At 42.7% G+C, this 21,484-nt stretch overlaps 1 protein-coding gene across 1 annotated transcript in view; it reads right to left on the bottom strand.

Annotated features, from left to right (window-relative positions):
* Window positions 1-21,484, bottom strand: part of TEX14 (testis expressed 14, intercellular bridge forming factor) — a 1,917,691-nt gene that overhangs the window by 517,737 nt on the left and 1,378,470 nt on the right. The window contains exon 17 of the mRNA XM_086954052.1: window positions 19,115-19,381. Coding sequence (XP_086810178.1) covers window positions 19,115-19,381 — 267 coding nt within the window. The remainder of the gene's footprint in view (window positions 1-19,114; window positions 19,382-21,484) is intronic.

Here is a 21,484-nt window from a genome sequence, read left to right as displayed (position 1 = left end):
AGCGATTGCGGAGCATTGACCACAAGGTTTATTTGACTAAGGCGCATGCGGCGGGCGATAAGGCGGGGACAATGCTAGCCTGGCTTGCCAATCCGACTAGACGCAATCACCCGATCTTGTCCATTGGGGTGGAAGGGGGTGCGTTTTGTCACACCCAAGCAGAGATCCTGGATAGGTTTCGGACGTACTACGAAGGATTGTATGAGAGCGGGCCGGAAGGCGGAGAGGCTGAACTTGACGCCTTTCTTGAAGGGCTGCAGCTACCACAGTTAGAACAAGAAGAGGCAGAGGAACTGGGCCGCAACATCACGATAGGGGAAATAGGGAGTGCGGTGAAACAGATGGCTCGGAATAAAACCCCGGGACTGGATGGTCTACCAATAGAGTTTTATAGTAAATACCTGGAGTTCCTAGCCCCGCAATTACAGTTGGTATATAATGAAGCGAAGTCGAGAGGGAGACTGCCCCAATCCATGCGTGAAGCTCTTATGATCCCGCTGCTGAAGCCTGGGAGGGTGAGCAGTGACCTGTCTTCGTATCGCCCACTGTCCATGCTGACAACAGATTATAAGATTCTGAGTAAAATACTAGCTAATAGGCTGCTGAGCCATATGACAGGCCTGATCCATAAAGACCAATTGGGATTTATCCCCACACGGAATACTACGAACAACATTCGTAGGCTGACTCGACTACTCGGGCACCAGTTGTCGGAGGCGTCGGTGCCCCTTGTGTTCTCTATTGATATTGAGAAAGCGTTCGACAGCCTGGAATGGGGCTATCTCTACAGAGTGATGCAACATTTTGGGCTGGGCGAAGGCTATATCGGTTGGACCAAAGTGTTGTACACGGCGGCTATACTACTTCCGTACGTCACCGGTGTGGATACCGAGCTCCATCTTCCGACGATTAAGATCGCTGGTGATAGCATTTCTATGGGGCACGGGCAGGCGAAGGATAGCGCTTGACACTCTATTACGGCCCAAAGACGAAGGAGGTATGGCAGTGTCTGACTTTGAGTGCTACTACCTGGGGGCACAGTTGCAGTCCTTTACTCAGGAGATAGCGAGGGTCTACCGGGGTCCGGAACCGGGCAGAGACGAGGGCACTCCACGCCATGTGCTCGCGTACATTAGCCTTCACCAAAGACTTCTAGTTAGAGACTTGTCTGTAGAGGAGCAGACGTTTAGACTCTGTTGGAACCGACCACGCCGGAGAGCGGGGATTCGGCGAATGTACGCACCGGAGATCCCGCTGGGAATGGTTACGGCGCTACCTCACGGCGGGGACTGGTCGAGACTGCAGGGTTGGGAAGATGCTAGACTATAGATGTTGGGTGACCACTATGAGGACGGGGTGTTGCTCCCGTTCCAGACTCTGCAGGAACGGTTCGATTTGCCTAGGGGGGACTATCTGATGCACGCTGCTGTAATCGGAGCCATGCAAGAGCACTGGGGGGAGGGGCTGCAGGAACCTGACACTTCTATGGCCTGTCAATATACGATGATGGCAGCAGGAACTTATAAGGCTGTGACCTGCCTGTATTCCCGAATGCTACGGGAAACCCTGCAGCCACTCACCGCCCTGAAAGCTAAATGGGAACTGGATCTCCAGATGGAGATCCCCGACACCACCTGGGGGCAATTGCTGCGGCGGGCGAGGAAGAGCACGAGAAACGCCAGATTTCAACTGATACACTATTACATTCTCCATAGGGCGTACCTCATCCCAGGGAAACTGAAGAAATACTTTGGAGTTGAGCCCTAGATGCAATATAATGGAGGCAGATCTGGGACACATGCTATGGGATTGCCCCCAATTGAGGGACTATTGGCAGGAGATCGGGAAGGCACTGAATAATGCTACGGACAGGGAGTTGCAATATACCAAAGCGGTAGGAGTACTGCACTGGTTTCCTCACACGCCCAAGAATAAGACGACCAGTAAGTTTATAGACATGGGGTTGATACTAGCGAAGAGGGAAATCACTAGGAATTGGAAATCCAGGAGGGGGCCCACGTACAAGCGATGGTACAATGAATGCCTAAAGTGGGCGGCGAGCGAAAGCACCCTGCGATATCAACTAGCTAGGCGTGCTGCAGACGAGAAGGCGTTAGAAAGGGCGGCAGCGTGGGAGTCACTAGTGCAGGCACTCCGCGCTGGTAATGGGGAGGAGGAGGGGGAACATACAGACACTGACATGGAAGAACCCACTAGCACACCGGGTACACACTCTTAGTGAATGTTACATTCCTCCTCACACACACCAGAACTTATGTTACCTAGTAATCCATTATAGGCGCAGGCACGGGGGATTATAGGGGGCAGGGGGGGTTTGGGAGTTCAGGGGGAGGGGGAGGGGTGAAAATATAAAAGCGGGCCACTTTATCATAATGCCCAGAACAACGAGAAATGGAGGAAATTGCAGAGGCTGAATATATCACTGACGCCGCCCGGCCTTCGGGATATGGGCTTACTGGCTGTGTAACTGATTTGCTCAGGCAAACTCTACATTTAATTATTGCATTGATGACATACTTAACACTGTAATGTATATATAAAGATTTGGTACTGCAATAAAAACGATGTAAAAAAAAAAAAGCATATATGTTACCAGGAGTCTCTGATGTTCCGCAATGAGTCCATTTAGAACGCCATCTTCTATGCTCGAGTTCTGATATTTCTGCACTTTATGGCACTAAAATTGCACGTCAAAAACCCACAAACCCAATCCTATCAGCCATGTCCAAATCATGGTAAAGAGCACACCCTTTATTAGCTTTAAACTCCCATATTCATGAAAAGGCACCTATATGGAATAATTCCGGTGTTTGTATTAATAATAAGGTATTATCATGGCCAGTATGGGAAGCAGCAGGTATTCAAACATTAGATCACATTTTTTATAATGGTGACTTTAAAACATTCACACAAATACAAGAAGAATTCGGTCTTCCATCGCATCGATCCCTACAATATAATCAGCTCAGGCAATGTTTGGAAAAACAATTAGGTTCACACTCTCCAGTGCTGTTAAATTCACGGATAGTATCCTACCTAAATACTTGTGGTAAACATAAAGGAGTGATATCTGGTTTATACAGAGTTTTTACATCACATCTTTTTTCTCAACCTCTAACACAGACACTACAATTTAAATGGCAGTCACAACTTTCAATTACTTAAACAAAGGTTGCATGGAAGATAATAATGGAGAACCTAGATATAGGAACCCCTGACACTCAACTTAAATGTTGCGTATTTAAGATTCTTCCTGATTGGCATTATTCTCCTTCAAGAATAAACAAAGCTTGTTTAATTTCCCATGCCAATTGCTGGAGATGTGATAACACTAACTGTGACTCAGCACACATTATATGTGATTGTTGGTTGATTCAACCTTTCTGGGCATATGTGGGTAAAATCTTAACTTCTACGATGCCTTTACACCTTCTTTTCACTCCTGCTGTTATTATTCATCATTACCTTCAGTTATTTCCAAAACTCAACAAACCCCAATGTCGTCTTTTTCACACAGCAATGGCCACAGCAAAAATATGTATTTTACGCCATTGGAAATCTCCATCTCCTCTTTCGCAAGAAGAATGGTTGACAACTATGTTCCAAACAGCTTTACATGAGAGAATAATTTAAAATCTTCAAAATCAAACTGACGTATTTCTTCGTGTTTGGTCACCTTTCCTGAACCTGATTAGTGGCATGGATATTGATGATAACATTCCAGGAGTGGATATTAATACCCCTTGATCTGATATTTGACAATATACCCCCCTTTTTTCTATTTTTCTTTCTCTTTCCCTTCCCTCCTTTCACCCCAGATTTTCATCCCTTCCTATTATTGTATTAACTTGTAGTTTTGTTGTATTATTATTTGATTATGCTATCTTTTCTAATTCTCTTTTATCCGTACTATATTTTATTGACTTCTCATTTCTCTTCATATAACTTCTATTGATACGCTTTGTTAGTTCTTATATCAACTATTTTTCTATATTCTATTCAATACATTTTTCTTGATATGTTTTACAATTTTCGACTTTACAGATGAATTACTCCAAGGACTGAGGAGATTTGTTATGTTACTATTTACTATATTTGTAGTTATATATCTTTAATTTATATACTCAATTTATATATCTATTGAGTTAAAATATGATTCATTCTTTAAGACTTTTATATTTCCTATATATGTTGCTTGCATTATTTAAACAACTCTCACACCATATTACTTCAACTGTATACCTTGCTATTTATCTTTATAGTTGTAAGTGTTATTTATTGGTGCATAGTAATTGTCATATATGCATTTTTGCTTTTCCATATATTTTGTATATTTATTCATATTCAAATTGTAAGTTATTATTAACTTTATTGTACTTATGATGTAATTTTCTCAAAATGTCAATAAAAAAATGATAACACAAAAAAAAGAGTACACTCAGGGTCAGCCTTTTTTAGATTACGTTTATTTCTTTCCAGGGAACTCAAACCACATCATGCTGGGAGGCTCTTATCATTATCAAATGTGGTATTAACCAGGGAGTTGTCACTTTGTCTTAATGGAGCCAGTTACATGAATGTCCTGTGATAGATTACCCACCCCAAGATGGGGATTGTTCAAATTAGAAGTCCATCTATAAAATGATGTGTCATCCTTTCATGTCTGACGGCAAAGACATCAGATAATACCCTATGCATTTAATCATCCAATATGTAGACTTGCTCGTTTAAATCTCGTCAGCACAAATGCACATTATTTCGGCCAGCATTCTGACAAATCGGGTGAGCCGTTAGACTCACCAGGGACATGAGGCAGAAGCAGGACAGATGGTTGACGCTATGAGTGTAAAGAAAACTTTAATATTTTATCTCTTGCATGCCAGTTTTAACCTTAGTCATATAGCTGTGGAGTACACAGGCCTGCTTACTTTAACACAGCGCTCAAGCCCTGCCATGTTCTGTGGCTGATTAAAATTTAAAGTTGGAATTCCCAGCATTACAAAGTGTAGAGAAGGGCATTCTAAGTCTGTCCCGGACATCAGAAATGTTACCCTAATTACCGATTTGGCATTCCCCTAGGAAGATAAGAGAGCATATTACCGGCCTTGGACGTCAAATAAAAGCAGGAGTTCTCAATCCATGGGTGCTCAAAACTAATATACAAGAAGCAGATATCTATTAAGGTATTGTACTTTTAGATGTATTCGCTCCATACACAGGTTATTGACGTCTGTTGCAACTACACTGTTGCTTTAACAGTAAAAAAAATACATATCCTTTTTATTTGTAGCTTTTTGAGAGAATAGAAAAACAAATGATTCAAGGGCATGAATTAAATCCCGGCCTTTAGGAAGAGCTGCATGCCAATAGTAGCATAGCCTTAGACCTATCAAGTAAATTATATACATTTACCACCTCAAAATAACCTTTGCACAACTTTTTTCTATTCCCACACATGAGGTTTTTTTATACTATACCCCACAATTGCATAGTTAGCATGCTCGCTGGAATAAAGTATTTGTTTCTATTGGGATATAACGTGGATATTCTAAAAAAAATAAAGCACGGTTGTTGTATGTCCTTACCCACTGCTGAAGGATCTCTTGGCCACTAGTGAAGGCTTTTTTCTTCCTTTTTGTAGAGGAGTAATATTGGAGTTTGAAGAGAAAGTAAAATTATAAATTAAACGTTGTTAAAGCTGGTCCTTACTGGATGTTTTATGTAATTCACTGATACCCCCTACTGATCCACCAGTTTGAAGCTATTAACTCAGGTGGTCAGTTAGAAGGTGGTCGTATAAAAATCTAAATAACAACAAAGCCTGTAAGTCAAATGGTGCTGAGGTATGACAATTGACACTGGTATGAATTGCACAGGAGTGAAGGAGGAAAACAGAACCATCCTACCACATCTTCTCAGTGTTGTTCTGGTGATGTCGGTACCTTGAGGCTGAATGACGAGCCGAAGGGGAGGCCTCCCCTTCGGCTCGTCATTCATCCTCAAGGTACCGACGGACAGAGCGGTGCCTTATCCGTCCGAGCAGTTGCCGGGTGAGGTGAGGTCCACTTCCCACATACAGCTGGGAAAGACCTATCGCATCACCAGAACAACACTGAGAAGATGTGGTAGGATGGTTCTGTTTTGTTCACTTCGTTGTATATTTTCTTTAGTTTAGCACATATTATAGTGCCTTGCAGTAGCAGATATTAATTCGGCCCTGACGAATGCCAGTGACTTTTCACATTTAAGGCAGAAACATGTTGGCCCTCTTATATCTTACTTAGTTTTCTACCAAGCAAGTCAAACAGTGATTTTTTCACACTGTTATTTCACTATTTTTAATCTGACGTCCAGGCAAACGCTAATAAAGGTTCTTGTTTGCCTTGATAGCCATTTTAACACACATCACTTTAGTTTATGTTTTTGCACTGCACATTTCAGCCTCACCATCTGGTCTAACAACTGTGGTGACCATACCATGGTTTAGTAATGCGTCGCTAAATTACATCTGGGCGACCGCACACTTACGTTGGTACTGGAGTCCTACATGATGAGGCTCCGCCATCTGGTGGGCTGATAGGACTTAATCAGCTACAGTTGATAGTCTTTTGTTGGATTCACTCCTGTGCAATTCATACCAGTGTCAATTGTCATACCTCAGCACCATTTGACTTACAGGCTTTGTTGTTATTTAGATAGTCTTACAGGGGGTATTAGCCTGTTTTGTCGTTAAACACTTCCCTCGGACCCTCTCTTACGAGTTATTTAGATAGGTCGTATAAAAATACCTCCCACCAAAACATAGGTAGAATGGAGTGAACGGGATCCCAACCCTCAACACGGCAACAATTGAAAAAAAGAGTATGTTTGCCGTTTCACATGGACAGTGATTGTAATGGGTGGCTGGGATAAGTATGAATGTGAAAAGTGAATGAATGAATGTGTATACATGTATGGCGAGTGGTGTTTGAAATACATGGGGGAATGAGTATTAATATGATAATGGCAAGCGGTATTAAATTCCTCTGTATATTTGTTTATGTGTAGAGATATGTCTCTGTGTCACTTGTATGTTTTTTAGCATAAGGGTTGTTCGTATCATCTTTGAATATGAAGTTAAAAAGTATTCATCAAATAACCATTTATTTTTGATAACATTTGTTTTGCGTCGTATATATTGTCTGTATTTATACTATGTTTTATGTTTACATTGATTGTGATTTGCAAAATGTATAAAGAAATAAAATAAATAAAAATATAGAAAATAGATTGACACAAAGACTAAAAGGTACATGCATCAATATTGCTTTTTGCGATTCCTTAATTGCGAAAAATAAGGAATCGCAATTAAGGAATTGCAAAATGCAATGCATCAAGAAATCGCTAAATAAATTGCGATTTCTTAATATTCCTTAATTGCGACTCGCAAATTGCGAGTCGCACTTAAGGAATTCCTCCCCATTCATTCCTATGGGCCTAAAGGCCCATAGGAATGAATGGGAACACATTCTCAATTTGCGATTAGCAATTAGCGAATCGCAAATTGAGAATGCTATTTCAAGGGTGCAGGGGTGTCCAAAGGACACTCTGTTGCACCCCTGAAATCAATCTGTGCACATATGTTGTGCACACACATGCCCTAAGGGCATGTGTGTGCAAAACATGAAACTTTGAAAAATGCACAAAAGTGCATTGTTCGACACCGGATCCGCCTGTTTGATTGGTCGGAGTTGGCGTTGAGTAGCGGAGTCGACCGGAGGGTCGCTATGAGGGGAGAGCTGGAGGTCATTGGCACAGTACAGGGGGTGGGTTGGGGTGTGGTAGTTGGGGGGCTTTGTAGGTTGGGTAGGTTGTGGAGCAGGGTTGTTTCCCCATCCCCCCTTTTTCCCTCCCCCCCCTCATTTCCCCCTTCATTCCCCCCCTTCCCTTCTCCCCTTCCCTCCTCTTCCTTCCCCCCCCCCTCTTCTTTCTTTTTTTATTTGTCCTTAACCACAGGCGAACGAGCCGTGTATCCATGCCGAAAGGAGCCTATGACAGGAACTGAACTGCTTTGATGTATCTGATACACTGTATGCATTTATTGTGGAGCACCTGTGTTTTTTTCTTTTATTGCCCTGTGGTTTCCTTCTTTACCCTGCTTCAATAAAATACTTTAAACCTAAAAGTGCATTGTTCAAAGTTTTCGCAAATTACCATGAGGTTCAACCTCATGGTAATTTGCTCCCCCTAATTGCGAAATCGCAATTTTTTAAAGTTTCATCCATTGCATGTAAGGAATCGCAAAATGCGATACCTTAAATGCAATCGCAATTTGAGAATTCGCAAATATTTGCGAATTCTCAAATTGCGAGGGCCTTCACCCTACATGCATTCCAAAAGCAGATTTTGCGATCGCAAACGGACGATTTTTGCGATTCGCACCGTTTGCGATCGCAAAATCTTTTGATGCATGTGCCTGTAAATGTATTGTCTTATAGGGCAACACAAATCGGGCCAGCTGTAGGAGCTATTCACAGTCCCATAGGAAGAAATACAGGTTGTGTGGCTCGGTGCTTTCCAACAGGTGGAAACCTGACATAACCCTCTGACATGAAACACACTTGCGGGGTACAAAATGTGGATTCTTGGGAAGGGGAGTCTACAGGACGCTTGCCCATGCAGGTTTTATGATAGGCCCCTGCGGAGTAGTGATTCTGATTAGAGAAACACCACCATTTAGGGTAGAAGTAACGTGTTGTGGATCCTAATGGAACATATGTAGCAGTTAAGGGGATCTGGGGGTGAAAAGATGTAACCCTGTTCAGTGTCCACGCCCCCCAACGGCTGCAGAAACGAATGATCACCAAACTGGCAGAAGTACTACTTGAGGCACGCTCTCTCCAACATATAATTGGGGGTGATTATAATGATGTTGTGGATCCCAGGTCACAAAGACCCTGGGACCGCCAGATTTATGGCGGCGCCGCCACCCACTGCCACAAGCCTATACATATTATTCTGGTGGCCATATGCCATTCTTCACGCTAGACTACATCTTCACCCAGGGAAGGAGAGGAAGAGGAGATAGAGAGAGCGCTTGTAGGTCAGGGGTTGGATGGAAACTAAAGACCTGGGAACTGTGGGATGAGCAAGTGGCCTGTGAGATTAGAGTGAACACAGAACTATAATTTAATGAAAATAAAGATTCGGTGTCCTTGGCGGTCATATTGTGGGAGGCCTATAAAACAGTTATGCAGAATAGGGTGCAAAACATTATAGTGCATAAGAAAATGAGCGAAACTAGAGACATTGAAGGGTTAGAGGCATGACTGGCACCATCGTAATTCTCTGCAAAAAGTACCAGGTGCTAGCACACCAAGAGGCTAAAGTCGCCACTTTAGCCACACGCTTGCGTCTGTATGATGTTGGTCATAAAGCTGGGAGATTGCTAGCATGGGTAAGCAGGAGAGAGCCGGAGGCGAGAGAGGCAAATGCCATAATAGGTGAAAATGGTATCACATATGTTACAGCCGGGAAGAACACATATGAGTTTGCCAGGTATTACGCTTCTTTCTTCAGGATGTGCCTGCTAGCGGATGCTCCCCAGATGTTCACAATGGGTCCCTTCCACATGATCTCCAGAACGCCACACTAGTGGTGATACACAAACCGGGTAAATCCATGACAGACTGTAGTTCTTACCGCCCGATCTCCCTCTTGTACATTGAGACCAAAATTATAGCCTTGAAGGTTATTGCCACCTTATACATCATGAGCAATTGGGCTTTATGCCCAAGAGGTCGACGAAGTGTAACCTCCGAAGAGTATATTAATGCCTTGAAACAATGTACCGTAGAGAAGACCCTCACATACTGCTGTCCCTTGATGGCTAGAGGGCATTTGAAGCTGTCCATTGGCCAATCTTAAGGTACGTCCTGGTGAAATTTGGGTTTGGTCCCTAATTTAGGGCTTGGACGAAGCCCTGATGACCCGAGTGAAGGTGATCGGAGTAATATCTACAGCATTCCCATTTGAAAGGGGCACGCACCAGGGGCGCCCCCTGTGCCGCTATTATTTGCCCTCGTGCTGGTACCATTAGCTTGCATCATACGCATTCACTCGGGTCTAACGGACTTCTGGGAAAGGAGGGCACATTGGAAGAGGAACGGAGCTCCTTATATGCCGGTGATATTTTACCGTATGCCACTAACCCGCAAAAGACACTCCCAGAGCTCTTCCATATATTCAACACACATGGGGCACATGCAGGCTATAGGATCAATTGGGACAAATCGAGACTATACCCAGCAGGCAGACACTTGGACACACTTGAGTTCCTGGGCCAATTGCGTGTAGATAGAGAGGCCTCCCGTTACCTAGGCATATATGTGACCATAAACAAGGTTGATAGCTTAGAGCACAATATCCGCAAGGTCTTGACAGAATTCCACAAAGATGTGGAAAGATGGAAAATGCTGCCACTGACTTCTGGGTAGGGTCACAATGTACAAGATGAGAAAGCTACAGAATTCTTATAAACATACTTCAAAATACCTATCATAAAATCCCAGAGGACATGTTCCCTAAAATAGAATGGATGGTCCGGACGTTCCGCTGGAATGGAGGACACCCAAGGATAGCATTGCAAACCCTGCAAAGGAATCAATACAGCACTGGTATCGCCCTCCCAAACATAAAAGCATACTACTGGGGAGCCCATCTGATTGTGATTATTGACTTGAGACACATGCCAGGAGACCACCCCATGTGCGCCCTAGAATGGGCCCGAATCCAAATTCACTCATACTTACATTATCTTTATGGTGGGAAAGGGGTGAGGAAGCTGTTGCCAGCAACCCAGGTGGCTATAAATGCCTGAAACGGGACAGAAAGCTGGATTAAATAGAATGTGCAAGTCACCAGAGAAACCCCCCTTTGGCAGAGCACATGCATGAAGGAATTCAAGAAGTTGCTGGGTTTCAAGGCCCGCAATACCCTACAGATTTCTAAACTGGGAGACATCATACAAGGATGTCCCTAATCCCTTTTAGCTCTCTCCAGAGAGACAACCAACTCAACACAACACAACAAATACCTCCAGCTGCACCATGCAGGTTGACCGAGGGACATAATATTGAAAACATATCGGAATATGCCTCTAGAAAGGAGACTGCTAATGTGGAAAATTTCAGAAATGGCTGTGTCACAGACATATAAAACAATCATCAATAATAGGCCAGACTCTTTAATAAAGCTAAGAGTTCGATGGGAAAATGACAGGTGCGGCTGGTCCATTTAGGCAGAAGGGCCCGCCCCGCCTCCTTTTTCCCCCCGTAGGAACAGTGTCTGTCAGGCTGAACAAAAGTCAGCCTGACAGACACTATTCACTTTCAGCTTAAGCAGCCATGAGACACCTGGCTGCCTGAACTGAACTTTGCTGGGCTGAGAAAGTCACAGCTCCGTTGGGCGTGACTTTCTCAGCTCAGCAAAGGTTGCTGAGGCCCTCCCCTCAGTGACCAGGGATAGCTTCAATGATTGCCACGCACCTGGGCGCTTCAGTTTTAAGCCCCGAAGCGCCCAGGGTCGAGTGTCAATCAGTGACACTTCATCACAGAGTGGGGTGGGGTCAGTAGTCTACCTGACCCCATCCCACTCTGTGATGGCCATAGGACTGCTGTCTTGCCTCATATGCTGACCTTAGGTCAGCCAATGAGGGAAGGCAGCAGTCCCAAGCCTCCTGGAACCTCCAAGGAGGAGCAGAGCTGGCTGAAGGTAAGTGTGATTTATTTTCTTTTTACATTGTTTGGTGCGTGCGTGCGTGGGTGCATGTATGAATGTTTGGGAAAGAGTGTCGTGAACGAATGTGTTTTTGTGTGTGTGCGTGCCTGGTTGGGAGTGTTATGTGTATGTGAGCGTGTGTGTGTGTGTGTGTCCCGTCTGCGACTCTCCCCCCAAAACTTACCGGCCGCCACTGGAAATGAAGTAGGAGAATTTGAAGACCTGGATTGGAACACAGCTCTAATGCAGCCCAGTGAAATTGCAACTATATCTGGATTCAGACAAATCCAATTTAAAGTCCTTCCTAGAGTTTATTATTACAAGGCCATACTGCATAGCTTCGGCCTTGCTGATTCCGTTAGTTGCGTTTGTTGTGGGGCAGAAAGAGGGTAGTTTATACACACACTCTGGGGAATGCCTTAGCACACAGATTTACTATCCCTAGAGCCAAACTGTTGTTTAGCAATCTGTGCCTAGTAGTGGCAAAGCCAGATGTGGCCAAACACTGGGGCACACTTGGACCCCCACACTCGAGGACTGGAAAACTGTGATGGACCTCTATATGGCTTAAAAAGTTACATAAAAGGCCAGAGGGTGCCCAAGGAAGTTTACCAAAATATGGGGTCCCTGCTTGTGCCACTACAGCATTGACATGAGGTATGGCGAAGAGAAGCCCCAACCCGCACAACCCTGTAATGGGAGACAAACCTTGTACCAACAGTTGCCTCTTCATTGCATATCTATGGCCAAGAAAATGTGTTGATGTAAAATATGGCCGATTGTGCATTTAATCTCATGTACCTAAGGTTTCTTGGTATACTTGCTTGATGTGTTGATTGGAGAAAATGTCAATAAAGATATAGATTTTTTAAAATATATTACTATTGTAGGCTACAATAGTAATATATTTTAGTAGGTAAGGTGTTAAGACTACTCAACACTTATAACAACAACATAAGGTATGACCTCTGGTAACATCACCATCTTGAGTAACGGTTTTTGGACAAAATTCTAGAAATGGTACAAGTCTGTAACAGGGTGAAGGCTATTATTCTCTGTCAAGGTGTACAAGGAGCAGTATGTCTGGTTTTGTATGTGCTGTTGCATAAGCTACGACTTTGGTGTAACTCTACCAGGTGGGATTTCCCTCCCATGGGTGAACTTGGTTTAGTGCACCAACGATGAATGTGAAAGACAGGTTACTGCAGCCCCGCAGAATACTACTCAATGTGTGACTGAAATAGAGTTATTGGTTTGGGGTTACTAGCACTCCCTATGAATGGAGTCTTCTGGAGCTGAAAACTGAGAGCCACAAAAAGGAGGCTGCAGTGTGGAGGGGCACAGTGGGTGCACGGCTGGCCCTCCTAAGGCAAGCCTGTATGCACTCATCCAGGCCAGACCTCAGCCAGCCATACTGCTCCACTGGCCTCGGACACTATACAAGATTATGATAAAGATGAAGCAATACTTGTTCTTTTTCTACAAATTAATATTCTCGATTGCCTAATTATAGAGAAGCTTCGAAGAAAAATCTCTACCACCTGATTCTGCTAATACATATTTCTTCCAACTTTCAAACAGTAACATCTTGTCAAATTAAACCAAATTTAAGATGGTCAGCTGGTTGTGTAAAGTGAGGTCAACTGTAAAGAACAGAACATTTATAAATTCAATAATCAATAATGACAAAGTACATATACTATTTCTTACTGAAACCTAGCTCCCAAAAGACTGTAGCTCTGCCATTGAAGACCTGACACCCGCCGGGTATCAAATTCTGAGTCAAGACGAGTGGATAAGGGAAGAGGAGGAGAAGAAGTAATCTACCAAAAATCACTTTCAGTATCTGCACTTCCTTACAGTAAGTTTGATGAAGCTGACTTTGCATTATAAAAGAGCTTATCCTCGATACACAAAGTTCTTGCCAATTTTAGCATTTGGGCCGAAATCTCAGATGATCCTCAGACCAAAGAGAATACATTTTTGTTGAAACTGTTCAACATACCACAAGAAGTCATAGGCCCTACTCACTTGACTCAAGGAGGCCGATTCACAAAATTAAGTTTGCATGTGCAGATCTCTACACATACAGATCTACCCCTACATATACCTATGTTTAAATCTCTTCATAAAAAGAATTTGTTAATTCCATCTGTATATCTACTGCAAATATATGAGTCTCTCTCACCCTTCAAATGAGGGGATGGAGAACAGGATTGGAGACTACTATGATTACATTTCCAGCCAAAAAGATGTTATTAGTAACCTCTTTGCTGTACCGGCAGAGTGCTCCTTACAAAAGGTGATATGAAATTTTAACAAAATTAATCTTCAATTAAAAGAATTAGATTTTTTTTAAAGAAACATTTTAAAATATATTTTCCTAACTCCTATTCACATAGGACTAGCACAGTACGAAGGGACATTTGTACTTAGTGCAGGTACACAACATAACCTTTTATGAAATGTTAACTTAATTAATGTTATACAAATCATTTTTTTTAATTAACATCAATTATATCAAATGTTAATTTTACCTACACTGCCCCACACAGTATCTCCTTTTTGAATGTGTCACGATCCTGGATGCAAGTTGAGTATCCTTTTATTTGCAATTTAATTTATTTTTAAATCAAGTATTATTTATCTTCTGTCTATATTAAAAACTAGCACTTAAAATGTATTCATTAACAAAAATATTTAATAATAAACTTCGTAATTATTGAAATAAAGTTGTATTTAAAATGTTATGTGGTGTAATGTATTTCATATGTTTGTAAATGTGTAAGTTATTGCCCTCCATTAATTGCTATGGGAGCATGTGCCAATTCCAGTTCCAGTTGTTGGCCATTTGTAGTTCTTTACTTACTCCAATACTGGGCTGCAGTACAAGTAGGCCTGTTTGGGCTCTCCCTGAATAACTACATGTTTACACTTTCAACACAATAACTCCCCCAATGATAACCAAGAACAGTTTATCCTTAACGCACTGGGCCTCTTTACTTTCTCCCCTAACTCAGATGTTCTGGTGGGTGGGGACTGCAGTATTGTCCAACATAGGTCTTAAATGGGTCAGCACAGACAGTGAGGCAATTAGGGGCTTTCATTGCAGACAGTCTACTGTGGCTTAAAAAGATATGCCTCACGGATGTTTGGAGGCATAGATATCCATCCCCAGAGGATACACCTTTTTTTTCTCTGCTTCCCACCAGATCTACGCCTGGATTGATTAATTCCTGACCTTGTCCTGTCTCCAGGGCCACCGCCCAGCCAGATACAGGGGCTTCAGGCAATTTTAAATTACACTACAATTAATATCTAATTTCACACAGTGGGCCACACCACACCCAACAGAACGTGGCGACTCAACGATAAACTTCTAACAATGACACTCTGAAAGAAGTCAGGGAGGTAATCCAGCACTTTCTCCAGTTGAACGATACCGCAGATACCCACGTGTTACTGCGTTGCGAAACCCTGAAGGCGGTCATTGAGGGGGCCTTCATAGCAATTTCTGCTAGGCTCAATAAAAATAGGAGAGACAATCACCTTTCAAGTGACAGATCTAGAGAAGGAGCATGCCCGTTCGGGTGCACACAGATTGCGCAGCAACCGGACCTAGCCAGAAAGCAGCTACATGCACTGGATCTGGAAAGGGATGAATATGCGCTACTCTGGACCAGACAGACATATTACACAGGAGGCAACAAGACAGGGAGGCTCCTCGCTTAGAAACTGAGGGACGTTTTGCAGAGATACTGGCAAGTGACAGACACAAAACCACCAAGGATACAGACACAGAAAATGCATTCCAACAATTGTATGCAGACTTCTACACAGCAGAGGTGGCAGACTCCCGAGATGCTTAGGCGCACCTCTCTGCGACCCAAACTGCACCCATACTGGCACAGGACGCACTCTGGCTGGAGGCAGACATTCGCACAGATGAGGTCCCTTTAGCCATTGCATGGCTTCAGCCTGGCAAAGCCCTGGGACATGACAGGTTTACACCAGGCTTCTATAAGATATTTGGTGAGCAAGTGACCACCCTCCTGGCCCGCATCTACAATTCCTTTGGTGAAATGAGCACTCTCAGGGAGACAATGCCTGCAGATGTGATTACAGTGATCCTGAAGCCCGGGAAGGACCTTATGGCTTGCTCCTCCTACAGGCCAATTTCCCTACTAAATGTAGATACCAACATTTTTACAGGCATCCTGGCCACTCACATCAACTCACATATGGAGAGACTCATAGACCCGGACCAGTCGGTCTCCATCCCAGAGAGGGGCTGGAGCGAGAATACTAAACGACTGCTGCACTTAAGAGACAAGGCTACATGCACTGGGTTCCTAGAGCTCCTCATGTCGATCGATGCTAAGGAGGCATTCAATCACATACACCGGGCTTTCCTGGGACTAGTTCTGGACATCGTGAGTCTGGGTCTGTGATTTAAAAATGGATGCTAAATAGTTACTCCAACCCAAGAGTGTGGGTGCAAGTTATTGGCTTGTACTTCCAGGGCTTTGCAATCGACAGTCGCATGCACCAAGGATGCCAGCTGTCCCCACTATTTTTTGCCATATATATGGAGCCACCCACTGAAAAAATACAGGCAGATTCGCAGAGCAGAGGTATCGCAATCCGCCATCAGGAACACAAAAGAGCTCTGTAAGCAGATGATGTGCTGGTTGCAATCACCTAGCCCCACTTCTCGTTACCTGCCCTACTACAAAAACTAGAGGGAGTTGACATTAATAAATCCCAAATTAAGAAATCCCACACCCTTAACGTTACTGTCCTACAAGCTGATGAAGCTCAGATCGAACACCTGTATCCCATCCAGTGGTCAAAGCAATTATCCCCTACCTGGTGCTATAAATCTATTCTTCCCTTGAGAAAAGAGTGAAAAGTTACTTTACACATCTACACACCACAGCATGCACAGACCTGCACACATGAGAATCGGGAGGCCTCTTATGGATGAGAAGGATAGCCGCAGTGAAAATGACTTTTCTTCCCAAAATCCTATACACAATGAAGATTTGAGGTGGTGATCTCTAATGGTCTGGTTTCCTTCCTTTTCCACCAACGCTGTCTAAATGAGGACTTTTTCAACAACTGGCAAGAGATCCAGTGCAAATGATATGGTAATCTCTTTAACCATGCAGGCCCTATGGAATTCCCACGCCTCCAATACAGGCACTAGCAGTACTTTGCCATTAAACACTGCGTCACCCAACCTACAAACTGTCCCAGGCAAGCAGGCAACTCACGAACTTTGAGAAACGTCAGATTACTAGAAAAGATAACAGCCTACTCTTGGACCTTTAGACGTTCCCTAACAAAGCTACAGAGCCCTATGAATCTCTGGCACAGAGGTGCTGGAAAGCAGAGTTTAACAGCCACCTTACCCCAAAGAGTGGTCTATTCTCTATAGAACACACACTTACTCATTTTGCGGTTCTAGGAATCAAATACCATGTTACTTGCTGTTAGTAAAGTCTTCTCTGCTAGAAACTCTATCTAGCTGCAGGTTCCTTATCTTAGACTATCCTCAGGAGTCAGACTAGACCTGGATGTTTTTGAGCAGTACCCCTGTGCACCAGTATTTGGAATCATTTGCCTCTGCGTATGCTACATAGCGCCACCCGGGTGAACGGACGGCGGTTACTTTCGTGGCTTTTTACAACAGGAGCGCGGAGCCACGATGAAAACTGACCACTGATGTGGAAATACTACTTACGCCCTGAGAAGGGTGTCCCTGATACTACAATCGGCTCGTAGAGTGGGGAGGATCATTAAGGAAGCAGGGGTAAATAGGAGTATCTACCTGATAAGGCGTTACTGAAGGTAAGTAATTTGTTCATCTAATAGAGACTACTAGCCGCATATTCCTTACCTTAGAATAGATACCCAAGTAATGCCTTCCCTGGAGGTGGGTCACAAGAGACCTGACTGTCTGGGCAGTAGCATTTCGTAAACGTGTGAAAAGGTGCCCACGTTGCTGCCTGACGGATAGCCAGGGCAGGAACTCTGAGGGTTATTGCAATAGTCGTAGCCTTAGCTCAGGTGGAATGAATACCCAAACCCTAAACGATCTTGATGCTGCACTATCTATCTTGAGATGCTCTGTTTCAGCACAGCCTTCCCCTTCTCAGCTCCTACATACCCAACAAAGTGTTGTGCATTCACCCAGAAGTCTATTGAAGAACAACGTTCTTTTCATATTCAGACTGTGGAGTCTCGCCTGGTCTTAATAGGGATGAGACAGATCAAAGAAGAACGGAAGGGTGATGTTTTGACCTAAATGGAATGGAGTCACGACCTTCAGAAGGAAGGAGGTACATCATGTCCAGAGGGCTGGCTTATTGGGGTAGAAGGTGTATGGAGGGTGTGCCAAGAGCACCTGTAATTCTCAGACCTTCTTGGCCAATGTTAATGGCCATTAGAAGGTCAGTTTTTTGAAAGTCAAGAGTCTCAAAGGGTGCACACATCAAGAAGGTGAGAAAAACAGGAGAGAGAAAGAGAAAATGGAAGGAGCAGTATTATGGCAATGCGTGGGTCTGACTGCCTGCGTCAGTGAGTGCGGGCAGGTGGAAGAGGGCGTCACTGCAAGAATGGAAACTCAAGCAAGTTTTGATGTAAAAATGTGTTAAAGTTGAAAACATTTTATTGTAAGAGGCTGAGGGGTGGGAAATTATTGGGGGGGTTACAAAGCTGTTGTAGGATCATATGGTAGGAGGTTTAGAGTGCGACACTAAGCTGAAGGAAGGTTATAATGGCGAGAGCTCTGATTGCATCAAATAAAAACAACCTTTTTCACAAGCATAAAAGCTTACTGAGTGGTCTTCCCCCAAACCAGTTTATAAGCCACCTTCATTTTACTTCCATTAAAGCACACATAGCTTGTGCGCTTCAGTGCCCATGGTTTCCGACGACGGTTTTCATCACAGCAGTTTAAGATGAGAGGCTTCCTGCTCACCATGAGCGAAATCCTCTAGAAAAAATATATATGAATTACTTTAACGAAGTTAATCATATTCAAATGGAGGTGCCTATGGAAGGGAAAACAAACTGGGAGTGGAACCTGAGCAGCACAAGTTATCTATAGCAGTTTTATACATTACAGGCATCTCCACTTGTTCGACAAGTTCTTGGGGATAATAAAGAATTGTGAAAGGAAAATAAATGAATTATCTTGCATTGAAATAAATATTGGTACATCTACATACAGAAACATTTAACAGCAAGTTTATAAATAAGCAAAATGCACAAATTATTTGATAAATAGCCAAATACACAAATTATTTGATAACTGGTAGAGTAGATTTACCTGCAAAACTTCGGAAAAGGTTCTCCAAGTCGCTATCATCAACTTCAGTCACACTTTGATCGTATCCTTCATCAATTGTATATTTGTTTTGTCCACTGTGCCATTCTCTGATCTGCCAGTAATCTTTCTTGCAGGTACTGGGAAGAGCTGGGATGAATTCAATATCTTCCATATCACTTCTGGAGTCATACTCTGTCGGGGCGTATTTAGTCAAAATGCCAAATGTTTTATTTTCTGCTTCCTTTTCTGTTAATTCTTTCCTTTTGGCTATACGTTGGAGAAAATAAATTGCTTTTAATTCTGCTTATTGGTGTTTTCTGGTCTTTGTGGCAGGATAGGTCTGAATAGAAATAACCATTGAAACTTCTTACACAGTTGTTACTTGATCATGTAAAACAGTTTCAAGGAATATATATAATAAGGAAAACAAGGCAAATACACTTACTTGTAATCTTGCTCTCCAATCATGGGAATGTTCCTTGAAGCATTATGCGTTGCACATACAAGCCTGTCCACAGGCAATATTGACATAATGGGCCCGATTCACAGAACTAACTTAAGAGAAAATCCAAAATTTACTACCATTTTCGTATTCACAGAAGGCACTTACTCATTTTGGTATTCACAGAAGACACTTACTCATTTCGGTATTCACAGAAGTTAGGACTCCTAAATGCCTTCTGTGAATACCGAAAGTCTTAAAATTGGGATTTTTCTCAATTTAATAGTAGTAAAGTTGGGACTCCTAACTTTAGGACGCCTAAATGCCTTCTATGAATACCGAAAGTCTTAAAATTAGGATTTTTCTCAATTTAGTAGTAGTAAAGTTAGGACTCCTAACTTTAGGACTCCTAAACTGAGAAAAATCCTAATTTTAAGACTTTCGATATTCACAGAAGGCATTTAGGAGTCCTAAAGTTAGGAGTCCTAACTTTACTACTACTAAATTGAGAAAAATCCTAATTTTAAGACTTTCGGTATTCACAGAAGGCATTTAGGAGTCCTAAAGTTAGGAGTCCTAACTTCTGTGAATACCGAAATTAGTAAGTGTCTTCTGTGAATACCAAAATGAGTAAGTGCCTTCTGTGAATACCAAAATGGTAGTAAATTTAGGATTTTATTCTTAAATTAATTCTGTGAATCGGGCCCAATGTCTCCAGGCTTTTAATCTAACAAATTAAAAATGTCACAGGAGTAAAAAATGTGGTCGAGGTAAGATTACCGCTACCTTTTCCATCATAAAGTAAGACAAAAAATACATTTAGAAAACTGAGCCCGATAGGTAATACTTTCGAAAAGTTGAAGGTTGACATTGAGACTTTAACGCAACAAGGCGCTTCAGAATCCCATCATGCCCTGTACTGGCAGTTGCTTTTGTTCATTTAAGGCAACTATAAGATACATAATTTATAACGAAAATATGCTAGAAGTGCGCATAACAATAAATAGGTAAACATAAATTGTTGGTCTCCTGATAGAGTGAATGTAATTTTCAGAATGTTCAACACAGTAGTGCGAATAACACAACATCGGAACTGGTGGTTAATTGTTGTTTTGCTCGTTTCAGAGGGGTAGCAGCTTGGTATTGTAAGGTTATCTGCAGGAAACACTTACATATCTTTGGAGTACGTCCTTAGTTATTGTAAACCAATGAAAAGGATTGTTTCTTGGAACTGGGAGACAACTGCACGTGAAATAATGTTTTGCAACGTAAAACCCTGCAAAAGGCATTGTTCTAATCCAGGTAACATTTTCAACTGGATGCTTGTTTAAAGGGTAAGGCATAACGATGTGTATCGTAAGGCATGGCACTAGAAAGTCATTTCACTAGGTAAACCCTAAGTAGAAAATTGTTTTTTACGGCTAAATCACTGAATACTGTACAGACCTGCTTTGGTTATGAAATTCCATTTAGAATCTCACAGCATGACAAAAGGGTTTTTATTCCATTCTTCATGTTCACATAGGTTATATCACAGCACAGAGTAATTGAGTATACTTGATTTTATATTGTGCAAGCTGCTGTCACTTGCAAAGTTGTAAATAAAAGGTGTTACTATTACCAGATTTATTTGTCCTCTGTTTCAGACTCTCCAATACGGAAGGCTTAGTTGGCCTTGCCGCAGTTCAAACTAATGACCTGCAGATCATTATATATATACAGTCTTTAAATAATCTGAGATCTGTGTCAATCGTTTCAGATTGTCAGAGCACGCAGAGGTACAATGTGTTCGTGGACATTGTCTGCAAACTCTGTTATAGTCTTGGCTTCCACTAAAGACATCATTAATTTGTAAGTGATCTAGAAACACTGTATGTGTGACTATACGGAGAGTAGTGGTCACCCTAAACCACTACTGCTACAAGGCA

This window comes from Lissotriton vulgaris, chromosome 2_1, assembly GCF_964263255.1.
Source record: "Lissotriton vulgaris chromosome 2_1, aLisVul1.2, whole genome shotgun sequence".
NCBI classification, from domain to species: Eukaryota; Metazoa; Chordata; class Amphibia; order Caudata; family Salamandridae; genus Lissotriton; species Lissotriton vulgaris.
This window is presented reverse-complemented; position numbering and strand designations above follow the sequence as displayed.